The sequence below is a fragment of the Cebidichthys violaceus genome, unplaced genomic scaffold, assembly GCF_023349555.1.
Source record: "Cebidichthys violaceus isolate CVI_PGR_0920_01 unplaced genomic scaffold, fCebVio1.0.p SCAF_3, whole genome shotgun sequence".
NCBI classification, from domain to species: Eukaryota; Metazoa; Chordata; class Actinopteri; order Perciformes; family Stichaeidae; genus Cebidichthys; species Cebidichthys violaceus.
In genome coordinates this window covers 16,708,503-16,724,658 of record NW_027176483.1, presented here as the reverse complement: position 1 = coordinate 16,724,658, position 16,156 = coordinate 16,708,503, and the positions used below count along the sequence as shown (strand labels likewise).

Genomic DNA, 16,156 nt, shown 5'->3' with positions numbered 1-16,156 from the left:
CAGCAAAGATGATCAGACCAACATATATTCTTGTTCCTCCACGGACGGAAATAGTTTTTATGTTGCGCCAACGGCAACAGCAGGTTATGGAAACCTGAGCTCAGAGTGGCATCGCTTCCGTTGCGGTTGCCATTTTTTCCATATGACTCGGAGATAACTACATCCTCTTCATCCCGTCTCTCTTTCACCTCTTAAAGCACATAAGAGCCTGCTTCCCTTTTTCTCTCCTGAGCCTTGGAGTCAGTAACCTAACCCATACTGTGCAGCACACAAAGTGCTAATATGCGCATGCAATAAAAGTAGCAGAAACAGTGCCAGTGTGACATGATTCACTTGTCATCATATTTATAACAGTGTATGGCTTTGCTAATCATGTGTAATCTCACCATAACGTTCAAACAAAAGCTCTCTAGCACATTGGATGTGTTGTTCCTCGCGACGGAAGGCAAAATCTGTTAATATGATTTTTACACCTTTTGATGGCATGATTCTACTTTCCCGCCTCACAGTGGAGTGTTTTTGCATTATCTTACAATTTTGTGTACATAACTAGTCAGTAATGATGTTTTCTGATATCATTATATGTCAGGATTAAACAAATGTATTCAAAATCACATATCAAATCATCAAACTGAAAGTAAGGACTTTTTCCCACTGTTAAACATGAGACCAAACTAATGTACTTCCTCTAAGTTATTCATTGAGACAACAGTGTTTGTTCACGTCATCACAATATGATTCAATAAATGATAATAATAAATCATTGACAAATGCTAGTTCAAATGTTATAAATAATGGTTATTTTTGCCCTCAGAGATTGTTTAATTATAGCTCTATATATCTGTGTGAATGAATCGGCCTTCGCATCTGTTGTAGTGACTGATACCATTCGACAATATTTGAAAAATCTGATATGTACTATCTCAAATCTTGCAGTGGAGAAATTGAGCGTACTTTTCAAAGACCCCCCAGTCAAGTTTAATTAACTCGGAGCCAGCAAATCAATAAACGAGCGCTAAATTCAGTGGCTCGCTCCACACATTCTCAGGATAAGATTCATATTGCTGACATTCCATCTTTACCACAGAGTTATGACTCTCTTAAATATTACATAAAGCTTATGACACTGGTGGACTTAGCTATTGCACTCCTTTGATCAACATTATCAAAACACGGTGTCACTCCAGATTTATCTGCGGGGCTATTCTGGGATTCATGTGTCGTACTGCAGACATCACAGGCATTTGGCTCTCTGCAACGGCCCCTATTGAACTGGACTTTACTGCACTGTGATACTACGGTGCATTTCAATGACGAGAGACACTTTCAGATCTAAATGCTAATGTAGTATCCTGTAGTCAGACTATACTCACTTTCCTTGTAAAACCCTGCCTGTCTCTCCTGTCCAACAGTATCTCCCACAGCTCTGATGGACGGGTCTGCAGGAATTAAGTTTAGATTGAGGCTTGGCTGCAGGACTGGCTGCTGGGGCTTTGGGGCTTTACGTGTCTTTAATTTTATATGCGTGTGTGTGTGGGCGCCCTGAGTGCACCTGTGTCTGTCTGTAGGTTTATGGATACGTCATAACTGCTGCTTTTTCACTCAAATCCCGGTAAGAGCCAGTAACGTGCGTTCTCAGCTGTTGGTTTTGCTTCTCACAATGTCACTGTCAGGGGTTTTCCCACATGAGAGGCCAGATAAACAAATGCAAAACTGTTTAGATAAGTATGCCAAATATGTCTGACGGAACACTGTTGAGCTTTGTAAGTGGTCAGTCGACTCGAGCTTGATACTCCCGGATGTGTATTTGACTTTAAGAGACAGCACTTGATCCTTTCCAGCTTTAGTGCCGTTATCTGGAGTCCTCACATGCTATCACAATTGGATCTTCAAGCGAGCGTGATGTCATAAATTCCTAATTAACACCCAGTTCCAGACACCTTTATTGACTTTTTCGGTTGCAAATCACCCAAGAATGACTGAAGAATGGCAGCACTGTCTGGCCAGCCTCATCCCAGAGGGTAATATTCAGAGGGTCATTAAAGGCCAAGATAGGACCATAAATATCAAAGCAGATTGACGTCTGATATTAATTTGATTGGGAGGACAAGGCAGACGTCGGAATGAATTGCGTGTTTGCACATCACTTCATATTCTTTGACCAGAAGTCAATGCAAACCTGTTCTCATCTTCCTGTTTGATTAGTTAGTTCTAACTGTTCACTACATGGTCCACAGGACATGCCGTGTCTGTTTGCGTCCACGGCAACAGACTTGGCCAAACGTTTCGGAGGAGCTGAGGACCACTGGCAGCGCCATATTGTGTGGGAGGACACCCTTTGTAGTTGTAATCCTCTCCTTATGCCCAGGCCTTGATCATACATTCACACCAGGATCATGTGCTGTCGCATGTCATTTACAGTATCTCTGCAGGTCGGATATGGTTTCAGATTGACTGGTCAAAGGTTTGCAGCACTAATTCCTTGTGTAATATGAGCAAAGGCACATTAGCTGTATTCATTATCTAGTAGACATTCTTTGTTACACTTGTAAAGAGCAGCAGTCCTCCTTTTTCAATGCCCGAATGATTGCACTGCAGACGACATCGGTTATGTTCCTCCACAGTTACACCCTTATGCTGTCATTTTAACAAAAGACATCAATTTTCTCTCTCCGATTGACATTTTAACTGAGCCAGTGTTTTATTTTTGGGATGCTGTCATGTGTGAGGTGACCTTGTGACTGCGGCTGTGATTGTCATGATTCAATTCCAGTCAGTAAATCAGAGACATTCATTGGCAGGTTATCAGAGACTGACTGACGTTTAAAAGAAGTACCCCATGAATGGCATGAATCTGTTCGTTAATCCGTCTAAAAATCGAAGGTCTAAATTTGAATTTGTCTCAGAGGCATTTCGGGAAGGTGATTGAATGAAAACAACTTTTATATATTGAATAAAAAAGACTATTTGATTGAATTATTCTTGTACGGAAAACAACTCACGGACATCGACTCAGCCACCACAACACCACGAGATTTGAAGCAGATTTCATCAACAGGGAGGTAAATATCTTGCAGACTTCTGTATCATATAAGCTGAATGTAAAAATGAGTTATGTGTAATTTACTTTAGATTACCTCCACCTTCCTGCTTCACACATTTCCACAGGTAGAGCCCTCCCTCGTCTTGTATGCGTAATCAACTCAGCTGTGTTGAAAGCAACCATGATCTTTCATCCAGTGACATTTTAGGGGAAAATGAGTTTCATAGATGAGTGGGGCTGCATTTAATTGATAGATAAATCTATCAAGTATTCTTTTCATAATTGTCTAATTAGCCATGCAGTCTATAAAATGTCAAAAAAGTAATGACAAAATACTTGCTAAGTGTTGAAAGAGCCAATAACAAACTATATTTATTTCAAAAGGAATAAAATCCAAGGAAAACAAGCAACATGGAATAAAATCTACCAAAACAAACTTCTAAGTAATGACCAAAGGCGTTCAAAAAGACACACACACACACACACACACACACACACACACACACACACACACACACAGTCTAAATAGACTCTCTCATATATTATGTTATGGTATCAGAAAACATTCTCTCAAGCAAACTCAGCTTTCACACAAAACAAACTGCTCTGTCATTTTGTGCAGGCGTCACAGATAAAGTGCACCAGGAACGCACTTTATAAAACGTAGATTTCGGCTCATAATACAAAGAACTTAATAACATGAGTGGGTTTCATATTTTTTTAGCCTTGCCCATTTATATTCTGTCCTTCTATCGTCTCCTGTTGTACTGAACCTTTCTCTGGCTGTAACTGATGGTGTGTAGGTTGTCTTTGTATTCTAACATTTACAATGAAGTGTTTTCTTAGAAGGAATGAGTTGTTGATATGCTGGGTGTTAAACTGCAGTAGATTTCTGTGAACTAGACGTTGATGGAGATGAAGAATTCCAGCTGTGGCCTCTACTGTGGTAAACTGGGATAATCGGTCAGTAAAACCAGGCTATAACTAAATGTTCTGTTGGTGCCAGACTCTACCCACATGTTGGATGCTGTGTTTTTGATCGGGGTTGTTCATTAAAGGTGCACTCCGCCAATTTTACACATGAAGATCGGTATACTTGTTAGTATACCAATGTGTTTAAAATGTGAGGTGGAGTTTGGATAACGTGGGTGTTTACTAGTCAGGGAGGGTCTAATGAAAGCCTTATAATTGAGTTGCATCATGGGAAATGTAGGATCCAGTATTGTTGGAACCTGTATGAAGAACTAAGAGTCATTCATTCTGACCATTCTTTTTTTTTTTATCCATCTGTTCCAAGTCTCCAACTTTATGAAAATGTTGTAGTGGAATACCAGTAGTCCTCAGACAGTGTCCAGCTTTGCATTGCCACCAGTAGCAGCCAACCTCTGAACAGGACATTAGGCCGATTATGCTACTGTACAATTAATTAATGAATGAATTAATAAACATTTTGTTCGTATAATGCAAAAAACAGAGACAGGACTATTAAGGCAACTGGTTGCTGTTGGTGAGTAAAACTATAGTCTTCTTCTAATCCTGATCAATTATAGAACGCATCTCTCGCTACCATTATAACAAAGAACTTACTAATTATACTAATCTATAAAACATTTATGTTTCAGTTATTATTTGACAGCACAATGAAATGAAATGGGTTATATTTTAGAGATAAAATGTGAAGACTCAAGAGAGACGTTTGCCTACATTCAAGGTAACACTGGAGTTATTCAGCTGTAGTTTTAATGAAGGATTTCATTGCACAGGTCTTTTATTATCTAACTAGACAGCGAATTTCACTTTATCCCCTACTGTTTGTAAACTGGAATATCTTTGTAATCTAAACCACATACATTGTCTGGAGAGCTCTGGGAGCATCCCTGTTGTTTCCCTCTGAGCTCTAATCTCTTCAACCCCGTCTGTCTTTGCACCGTACATATGTCGAAAGGAGCTGCCAGCTTTACTCAGCATCATAGAGAATGTTTGAATACAATCCGTCCCCTTCACACTCTCCATCTCAGGCCAGGCTCCCTGCTCTGGCCTGCTCTGCTGTGCTCCGCATATTTTGCCTCTTCTCTCCATGCCTCAACTCTTCTGTATCATCCTCCAGACGTCCATTTCTCCTGAGTCTCGCTTAGTGTTTTTCTCGCGCGCTTTACACCCTCACCGTAATGCAAAAGCGTAGAGCCCCGTTGCTCCGAGTCGATGGATGGATCTGTGTGTGGAGGGAGCCGGCTCAGATGTGTCCTTCAGGCTACTTGCGGAATCAGTAACATGCACAGAGCCCCACTGAGCTCTGATGAATGTGTGTAACTCTCAGAGAGTGCAGCGCTGACGTAAATTGTATTGAATTTGGAGTTAAGGGCCTGAAACTCAACAAATGGAAAGCACCTAGATTCAGAGAGTTTTTGCAGGTTTTCACATTTATTCAAAAGGGCTGATGGGAATCCTTGTCCCTTGCATCTTGTGACCGGCTATTTTCATTGTGGGACGTCTACCTCGATAACCTTGATCATTTTGAGTTGCTACCTTTTTGCAGATAATAGATCTGGCTCCTGAACTGCGCACGGGTGGTTAAAGCATCTCAAGGCTTTGTTGAGGCTAAAGCAAATGATCTTCAATGTCTGAGATTCTGCACATTCTCTAATCTTTCAGTTAATAAAAGCTCTTCAGAGCCACATATAATGCATGGTTAAAAAACAGGCACATCTTTTGGAAAAGTGATTTTCTCCTGACAACACCAACAGTAGACATAAGGTAGCCATGTTTCCAGTCTTTATGCTAAGCTAAGCTAACCAGCAGCTGGTTAGCTTAGCTTAGCAGCAGCTGGTTAGCTTAGCTTAGCAGCTTAGCTTAACCAGCAGCTGGTTAGCTTAGCTTAGCATAAAGACTGGAAACATGGCGAAACAGCTAGCTTGGCTCTTTCTAAAGGAAAAACTAAAATTTTGGGAGAGGATTTCCTCCATTGCCCCCAGTGTGCTGAGGAAAAAGTCAAAGGAGCAGCTTGTCACTAGAATGAGAATAATTGATGCACCTTAAAGGTCAGTCCACCTTCGGGGCTAACCCCCTGCACTTCAGCAGCCAGGTGGTAAAGCAAGACACAGGAACTTGGCTTGGGTCATAAGAAAGTTGTAGCATTTATTCACACGCTCTCTCCCTCAACAGCACACTTGCTAACGTTACGAACCAAATATGCATAGCATACCAACATGTTCTCACTCCTAACCTCGTCAAGTACCACAGCTTGGTCAATGGCTTTATTCTTCAAACTATGTCACACTATGACGCAGGATCCGTTTTGGATGTGTCAGGGACGGCGTGTCAAGGTTCAGCTTGCTGCATGCATGCTTTCTTTTCAAAATAAACTTCTGTGTTCACAGGAAATGTACGGTTTCAACTCATTACGTGCATATAGTCTCTTTTCAAAATAAACTTCCAACATAGGTTAACTTAGTTTTTTGTTTTACTTACGCAAGAAAAGTACTTGGTAGGCTAAGGAAAAGTTTGTGGTTTGGGTACCGTTTGGTATGCAACCGCAAAACTTCGGTAAAGTTTGAACTGTTTATTTAGTTCCAACGGTCTCTGGGATGTAAGTCCTGTTTTTGTTTGACCCGTCCATCCTTCCCTCCCACCCACCCTATGCAAACTTCCTCAGTCAGGCGGAGAGTCAAAATTGGTCCAGCGGGCTTGCAATACACTGGCGCAAAACCTGGTGCTGGCTGTATTACATACAGACGTTGGCAATGTATCAACTCTTCCTTTAGATCGATAATGCAGGACCCAGGTTTAAGTATTATTTAATATGCAACGGTATTAATATTTCGTCAATTTTAAGCCATCATACTTTAATGTGCCCGGTAAATTGCAACCCTAACCAATTGCTGAAACCTGATCTTACACAACACATGCGCTTCCTCGAGGCTGTTTTTTACTCTACAATGGTGAACCACAAGAGGGTTGGATTAGCTTGTCTATGTCGATTGGGTATTACTGGATTTACCTTTAAGACCATTCAGTTGAAACTCTCTCTCCATCTGTCTGGAGGTTGAGCTATCACCGGCACTCAGCTGACAGAAGACCAATTCCAAAGCAGAACAATGTGCAGTCTGGTGGTAGACCTGATTTAGCTGGACAGTCCTGGAGAAAAAGGTTGATTCTCTGAGTCAATAAGGGCATTTATATTGTTATTCCAAATGTTTTCTCACTTGAGGTTAAAACTAAGCTCCGGCAAGGTCACACAGATAGACACAACTTGAATACAGCCATAATTATCCAGTTTTATTGAAATTTCACCCTCAAGGTTCCTTTGCCAGTTGGCCTTTGTTCTCTAATGATATGCACATGTAGACACTTGGGGTGCTAGGTACATTTAATAAAGCCAAAGCTTTGTAAGATCTTGTCAGCTTGTTGTGTGAATCTGTTCAGTGTTTCACCCTGGCTTTGCCCCAGAGAGTGTTCAGCATCTTAATATGATAAATCACCGTCTGTCAGAGTTAACTATTGGTTATTAACGGCAACATTAATCAATACAATTACAGATTACAAATGTTAACGGGGTGTTAAATTGCAGCAGACTGACAGTGAAAACACACACACACACACACACACACACACACACACACACACACACACACACACAACCCCTACTAATGTACAATTACCTTGACACTTCATTTTTTATTTTTTTTGTTGTATTCTTGAGACCATCTCTGGCCTCTCAATTCTCCTGACAGCAAACGTGAAATTGCTGAACATGTATAGTCAAAGCAAACAGTGATGGGCTCATTAAAACAAGGGGAGCAGAGAGGTGGAGCTCTGGTCTGGCTGCAGCTGCTGCATTGGCTGTCTGCTCAGCGGGGAGGGGCTGAGAGAGAGAGAGAGAGAGAGTTGGGGGAGGAGGGCAGTGCTCTTGTTGGGAGATAGGGAATGCCCGTTAGTCGCGTCTGCCAATAATAGCACATCAGCCAGAGAGCTGCCATCGGGAGAGCAGAGCGCAGGCAGTGCGGAGGACTGAGCCGCGGAGCACAGAATGGTACACTAGAGAAGACAGGCACAGTCAGAGAGAGGCAGAGTAAAAGGACGAGAGACCGCATCAGAGGAGAGGAGGACAGAGAGGGAGCAGAGCAGTGAAGAGAGGACGGGAGAAAAGTTACCAGGTCAGCAAGATAACGTGGAAGTGGAGCAGCTGAGACTCACCTCTCTCTTTCCCACCGGAGCAGCCCGGCAGCAATAAGCAGCACAGGAGGAGAGTGATATTACAAGAGGGGACAGAGGGAGTGCTGTAACTTCTTCCCAGGAAAGACATTCCTGTCATAAGGGCGAGGGTAATGCTCCTCGCAGGTCTCTTCTGCCACTTCATGACTATCACAGCAAGACAGCAGCAGCACGCTGGAGACACTTAAGCCTGCCATAGGTGCCTGAAATGTGCAGTTCTACTCACTTCTCTACTGAAGACTTTCTCACCCAACTGTGTGCTCTGAGGTGGATGTAGTCGTGCGTCTGTGAGGCTTTTATCTTCGTGTTGCTTCAGAGTGTGAAGCAGTGGAGACTTGGAGGGTGATTTGCTCTGTCCTGCCATCCCTGAGACTATGGTAGACTGTGCGTCAGGGAGCCCTTCATCAGCAGCTGCAGCCCTAGAGCATGGAGAAGTCCAGCAGTGAGGAGTCAGCCATTCACCGTAGCCCCTCCGTAGATAGCCGTGACTCCGATTTTGCCCAAGCCTCCACGTCTGGCCGCCCGTTTGGCGGCCGCGGCTTCACTGCCGGCGCATTCTACGGCTCCACGGGGCCGCGCAAAGACGCACAGCAGGGCCAGGCTGGAGTGCCAGCTGACGCCAGTGCAGGGGACAAGACCAACAACAAGTACAGCTCACCCAAAGGCAGCAAATACGTGGTCTTTTACCTGGATCTATCCTTTGTGTTCCTTTTAGAATTCAAGAAGTGCAACATGGCAAGGGGCTGCCTCTGCTGCTTGAAGTATATGATGTTCATCTTCAATCTCATCTTCTGGGTAAGTGGCTCATCATTTTGTCAATGATTTTCTCATCACACTTCACATGAATCTAGTTGGATGTTAATGATACAAATGTGTAGACACGGCTTAAAAGATGATGCAGTAAATCTGGCTTTAGTAACTCAGCACTAATCATTATCCATGTCCGTGTTCACAAATGTGAGTGTGTGATAAGTTTTTTTTTTTTTAAATGTTAATCGGGAAACATGATGGCAAAGGGATGGTTGTCAGTGCAACCATGTGTTTTTATTACATCAGGCTGCCAATGCCTGATTCTCCCTGTGCACGTTGCTATTCCTGGATATGACAGAGTCAGTGGCGTTGCACCAGGTCTTCTTTTGTATGTGTGTGTGTGTGTGTGTGAGGGGGGGGGGGGGTCACTCATTCAGAGGGTTACATGATTTACGGTGAACATGGGAGTTGAAATGCAGCTTTAGGCATGCTAGTGAAAAAGTATATGCATCCACAGTACAGTTACGTTGATGAGCAAAACATTATGCACCAAGGGAGTTGAGATGGACAGCTAGAGTTTTGGGGGATTCTGGAGATGATATGATATTTGTGCTTCATTTTATTTTTCTCTCTTTTAATGAAATATCTTTGCTCTAAGGTTAAGCTGTCATCAATAATCAAGCAAATTATGAAGTACAGAATTGATGCACCAGGACATTTGGCTCCATCAGTGCAATGCTGTAATTATCAATATTTGTAGTAATCCTCAGTACTAATAGGGGGGGATAAAGAATCATAATGTGACAGTGGTCTCTGTGCCAAATTTACAAAAAAAAAAATTGATTCAACCCACAGAGACCTGGCCAATGTGTGGCAGGCTCCACTGTGTACCCATGCATGGGCATTTGTAGTAAAAGTGGGCATCCCTTGAATGTTTACAGAATGGATTAGAGGGCTTATAGGTTAGGGGGCCAAGTCTTTTGTGTGGATGCAGCAAAGCGTAAAAACACCCAATCACTGGGGACTCTACCAACCCCGGGCCACCATGTCACTGGGTTGTGAGCCCTGCTAACTGGGGCACATTGGAGGCAACAGAGTGGGCATTAGCTTGAGCCCAGCTGTGATCAGGGCCAGCATTGAAAACACACACACGTACACATGCACCGCGCAAACCGAGATCCATCCCTTTGTCCGCTCCATATACTAAAACCAACAGCACTGACAGTGGCCAGGCTCTGTGGCCTGAAGCTGTGGACGCCTCTGATGCCCCGGGGCGACATCTCCATGTCATACTCATATCATTAACCAGTCCGCAGAGGAAGAAGGACCAGAGCGATTGGCAGAGACAAATGGCTCAGGGGCTCTTCAACGGGCCTCGCCTTGATGCAATGTTTGTTTAAGGGAATGAAAGGGTCAGAAAAGATTAGCTGATGTTGGATTCATTAATGCAGACATTGACTTACCTTGATGGGAGCAGACACCTCCTTTGAACTCATTCAGTACATCTACAGTGCAAGTAAGTGCTCCGGGCTTGATATTTAGATAGTGAGGGAAACTTTAAGCGATTTCCTAAATCGACTGCCAGCCACATAAATGATCGATCCGCGGTTAATAATCATTACGAATGTTTTCTGTAACTGAAAGCTTCAATTAAACAGATGAAATGGGTTATTCTTATAGAACAGCATTGGTAAATAAGGTACTTTAATAAAAAAAAATCAAAATGGGCTTCCCGGAAAATGAAGAGCAGTAGGGGACATGTGCTCTAAGCAAAGTCAGACCTCCAACACACCGTTAATGGCAGCCACACCTGTTCCTTTACTGTTCTGTCAAATATAAAATCGCATATGCTATGGTGTCACAGGTTCTGATCATGGCACATGACACGTTGATATATTCATTCAACCGATGAAACACGACTGCTCATCAATAGTCTTTCTTTGAACTACAAGTGAAATGTGACAGATCAAGGCCCTATTACACCCTACATTAACAGAGCGAAACCGTCCGTTACCTGTATGCCAGTTCTGGCCTGCTTGGCTCGTTTAATAGCTCAGAAGCGACCTCAGTGCGCTATGGGTCAACCTTTGGAAGAGGTCACGAGGTCACTATGATCCGCTATCTTCTTAAGGGGCGGTCACGGGGGATTTGCGTGAAGGCATTTGCTTCCTAGGTTCTTTCCAGTCTCATTTTGTGCTTAACCCTTTTCAGTAGCAGAACTCCGCCACTAATAACCGGCTTGCTGCACACCACTAATAGGGAGGTGGAAAAGAGGCTTTGGATTTCAAGGCTGGTGGCCTCCAAATCATGTGGAGCCTAGCTTGTTGGCCTCCATGGAAATGCATTTCAACCATCGGGAAAGTGCGCAGAAGCTCTCGCTATGGTGATTCTCTCTGTAATGAATGTGTTTGCGTGTATGTGCGTGTGTGTGTGTGTGTGTGTGGGGGGGGGGGATATAGGGACCTTAAGTGGCTATGGACATTACCACAGCGCAGCACATCCCCTGCTGTGAAATAATTGAATTTTTACTCTGGTGATGTTCATTTAATGAACACCCACCATGCATTTCCCCCTTCTGTTCCCGCAGATTGATACTCTTGTTTTCCTCCCACCAGTAGATCATTTTAATGACAGTTTAATCAGTGTCCCATGGGAAACGAGTGGGGTGACGAGGGGGTGAGGAGGCAGCATGTGGCTGGTGGATCCGTCCATCAGCATGTGACATGCGCGAGGCTCATCAGCAGCTGGCCGGCTGACTGGCTTTCTGGGTTCTGGGGCAGCAGTGCGCCTAGTTGAAGGTTAGCAGAGCTGGGAATAAAGGGTTCGCTCGTCAGCGAAGGGGTCGGGACGGGGTGCCCCGAGCACTCTGAGGGAGGGTTGAGAGGCATGTTGTATCCCGACACCCCTGGGACTGCACTGCTCTACCTCTGACACTCCAGGAATCACAAGGTTACTGCAGCTGGTTGGGAGGTTTGCCTCTGAAGCTCTGACATCTCGTCTCAGGACCGAAGGGGGAATGATGCACCGCTGTAACCCGACACCAGGTACAGCGGGGGTCTCTTCTTTCTGACTGTGCGCACATGCACGAGCACACTTGCCGTACACCACCCGCTCCACGGGGCTTACAGTGGTAACTTGAAGCACAAGGTAAACAGCGGCAGGCACTCCAGGCATCTCCATAGATGCGCTCATCCTCAGGCCCCCCAGCAGTTGTTCATGACCATCTGGCTCCTCTTTCTTATAAGGGATTAGAGGAGTCTGAGCTGTAGGGGGTGTCTCGGGTAGATTAGAACAGTATTGGGTGGTGCTGTTAGGATTGAGAGCACGACTCCTTAGGACAGCTCTATGCTAAAGCCAACAATCATCAAAGCAAATGGCCTTTGTAGCTGTGGCATTGTGTCGTTTAGTCGGGGGGGGGGGTACACACACATACAGGGACTGTGACCAGCCTGATATAGTGATTGATGTTAAGACCTATCGGTGTCGGCCTTGTGAGCATATTAGTGTTGGTGTTCTTGCTAAGAGCAAGTTCGTCAGCCTCTTACTCTGCGGTATGTCCTCTGTGCTCGCAGCCTCCCCTGTTAATCTCCTCCATTCAAGATTCAATTTACTGTTCACTGTTGCACCTATTTGTCTTGTCCAGTGATACTGAGCACCTTTTTGAAAAGTAAAAGAAAAGGAAAAAAAAGGCCCCAAAACACTGCACAGGGATTCATTCTGCCAAATCACAAGCAACATCACACACAAGCTCATTTTTCCTTTGTAAGAGATAGGTTGCACTGTAGCTTAATTAATGGGCTCATCCAAGGTTTGCCATCATCGTGCCATATCAAAAGCTAAAACCTCATTTGATATTCATATTTAAAATAAAAGTGTCAGCTCAGCAGTCTTGTCCTACAAGTACATGAGGTGTGGTAGTATCAAAGCCGCTCCTTTTGTTAGGGCAGAGAAAACCAAATGTGTTTAGCATTCATGAATTCCTGTGCTTACTTAGAGGATTGCTGCGGGATTTATAAACCATTTGGTCCCAGGCAACAGGAGATTAGTTTCCATATCGATTTAATCACTGTGTTTGACATTTAAGGTTTCAAATATACCTGCGCTGTGACGCTACAAAGAGTAGAGCTATTGACGAACTCAAGGTGGTTTGTAAGAAGTGTATTTGAATGTCTGCGTCTGGTTGAATGAAATTCCTTAAAGCATTTCACAAAAGCTCTCCCTTTCCCCCCAGAAAGGTGCTGAAGCAATTTGCCTGTTTTTACTTCTCCATACCGACACATGAAAAAAGTTAAGTCATCTTTTATGGCTCAAGAAAGCATGTATTGTTAACAAACTTCTATTTTTTTTTTTTTCTTCGTCGTCTTCTCCTTTTTCACAAGAGGCACAGCTGAACTCCATCAGTCACTGCCAGGTGAAACAAGGATCGTGGCAAGGGAAAATAGATGAGGGTTGAGTGGGCTCTGTGGGATGATGAAAACAAGCTGTATGTGTTGTGCTGTCACATGCATTTCATTTCGTCAATCCACCGTGAAAGGCTGGCTGTTGAATTCGATTTGAGTTTGAAATAGCAGAATGAAGAGTCAACCTCAGCCAGTCTGTCCACCTCAATTTTACGCCTCCAGCCGTGATAGGATAGGTAGTCGGCAGATTTAATCAACGGTCAATACAAGCAGTCACAGACTAAATGTCTTCAGAATCAGCCGTATCAGGAATATATACTATATTCATTTGCTAAAATTCCATTGACTATATAGTTGCCACACTGCCGAACCTGAGATCCTTTTTTTCTGCAGCATTTACATAGAAAACCTCACTATATGTAAATGCATCTTCATCAGTTGAAGCCTTGTTATTAGCATTCCCTATAGATTCCTGGGCCTTGATTCAGACTGGCTGACCTGCTTGGTAAATATCTCCGTATGCCTGCCTTTGTCCAGCTGATCATCTGGTGAGGTCACTCTAATTTACACGTCTCTCTGGTTCGATTTCCCAGCCATGCTGTGCGGCGCCGCTGAGCTCATTAGCTCATGTTGCAAATCAACTGGGACGCGGAGCTGCTGTGTTTCACTCTCAAGGGGTTGAGGTAATAGAGCATGAGAGTCGGAGGTGAGCACTAGGTAGGTGGTGCTTTTGCAAAGGAATTAAGGCTCCCACCCCATCACTCTTTGAATGAGGTGGGCTTCAGACCTGATGAGTTGGTTCTGTTAAAGGGTGATTATGGCACACATGAGAAGCTGAAGACGGCAACAAGTTAATAACTTACAAAGGCGGAGATTAAATAAACCATGCTCACAGAACAAGCACACAGTACAGGTGTAAAGGTATTACTGGTTCTATAAATCCCGTTGGAGATTTTTTACATCAAATTTGCTGTTTGCTTCTAAGTTCGCATTGAGCCACAGGGCTGCACTTCTAGCCTAGTTGCTACTGTGTCAGCTATGTGGCACTGACTTGTACTGACAGGTGAACAACCTGAGAACAGATGAAATAACAGTAGCTGCAACATATAGGAGTGTTTGGTACATCTATCCGTCGACGAAAAAATTCTATAGGGTCTTTGGGTCATCAGGAAGGACTATACATTATATCTTTTCTTCTTTGCCCAGGCACATGAAACACAGAGATCTTGTTTTTCTAAATATAGGCCAGAGGAGTTTAGAGCAGAGAGAATGTGAGAACGATGGGGGGGGGGGGGGGGTCATTAGTTCTGCATACATAAGCAGGATCTTTTGTAATGACTATGTGCCAAATCGTGCACCTCAGGCAATAGAGAAGGCAGCATCAGTGTAGTAGTGTGGTCAATAATGTGTTTATAATGCTGAACTGAGAGGGAGAAAATATCCTCATAGGTCATGCTTTTGGGTTATTGATCAAACAAGGTCTTATTCGTTCTTTTTGGTCATTTGTTATACACTATCGCAAAATCCGCAATATTCACAAGCCAACCCGCAACCGCTGTGTTCATCTTTGTTTTTTCTTTCTTTTTTTTTTTTTGCAATGGGAGCGCTGCATTTATACACCATGCTACAAACGGCAGCAGCGTGACGAGGCAAGAGTCGAAAAATTATCAACTCTGGGTAAAACGCCAAGCTCGTCTCTGTACTTTTTACCCAGCTGTCTAAACACAATGCAAGCTACAAGTGCTGAACAACAGCAACAATGGAGGAGATATATTCTGTATCATAGTAACCAGGCGAAACCGCAGCGTCTCAGCTGAAATAAAATCGTTGCTCTTCTGTGTTCTGCATTCAAAAATAAACAGATTTGTCTTCGTCAAAAGATGATTTTGTAAAAAACAACAATATACCTAATAATAGCCTAACAAAAAGCTTAATTATATAGTACTAAAATCAGGATAAATTAAGTAATTTGCAGAAGAAAGAAAAGGCAATAATACCCTCTGTTGAGCCAATCAATATTACCTCAAGGGACATTCCTTAATCGCAACAGTGAGGAAGAGTTTGGTCATGACGTTAGCCTTTACAGCATCCAGTAGCAAAATTGAGCTACAGTCAATGAGCCGCGGTCTGGAGCCCTGAGTCCTGAATCCCCACCCCTGTTTATTAAAGTTTATTCATTTTGAAACAAATGTGTCCTCAACGTCCCCATTGAAAGAGAGGCTCTCGATGTATGCGAAGGATACAGACAGACACAATTACCGTACACACATACAGAGAGTCCTTGCTTTGTGGTTAGATATTTGACAACAGCCCAAACAAGACATCCACTCAGAGGATATTGGGGAAAACAAGTTTCTCTGTGCAGCCTCACAGCTGAGGGCAATTTCACATTTATAATGGAATTCAATTTGGTGCAAAGTGATCGGTATTATAAAGTAAACTGTTGTACAGAAATACAGTAGTCTGGCTAAATCCATGTTAGAAAATGAGTGCGATCGTTGTAGCTTTTCATCTGCCTTTGAACATTTCATACGTCATGTAGCGACAGTTTGTAGCGCCTGTGGACTTAGGGATTCAGTAGAGCTGCGAGCCACTAAAACAGACACACTGCGCTCTGTGATTGGGTCTTGCTTAAGCTTTTGAAGTGCTGTTGCAGTCTCTGCCTGTGACAAATATCTCTGAATGTACGTCGCTTTCATGCTGCTTTTTTTTTCCCCCCCCAGTTTTATTTCAAAACGTTTGATTCAATATC

The 16,156-nt window shown here is 43.5% G+C and overlaps 1 protein-coding gene across 3 annotated transcripts in view; it reads left to right on the top strand.

The window, feature by feature from the left end:
* tspan9a (tetraspanin 9a) overlaps positions 1 to 16,156 on the top strand; it is a 149,949-nt gene that overhangs the window by 75,132 nt on the left and 58,661 nt on the right. For 2 of the 3 annotated variants that reach the window (XM_068722975.1, XM_068722974.1), the window contains one exon: positions 8,970 to 9,049. In XM_068722975.1, coding sequence (XP_068579076.1) covers positions 8,987 to 9,049 — 63 coding nt within the window. In that variant the 5' untranslated portion in view covers positions 8,970 to 8,986. Of the gene's footprint in view, positions 1 to 7,967; positions 9,050 to 16,156 lie in introns of those variants that run through there. The other variant, XM_068722973.1, reaches the window with a different exon arrangement.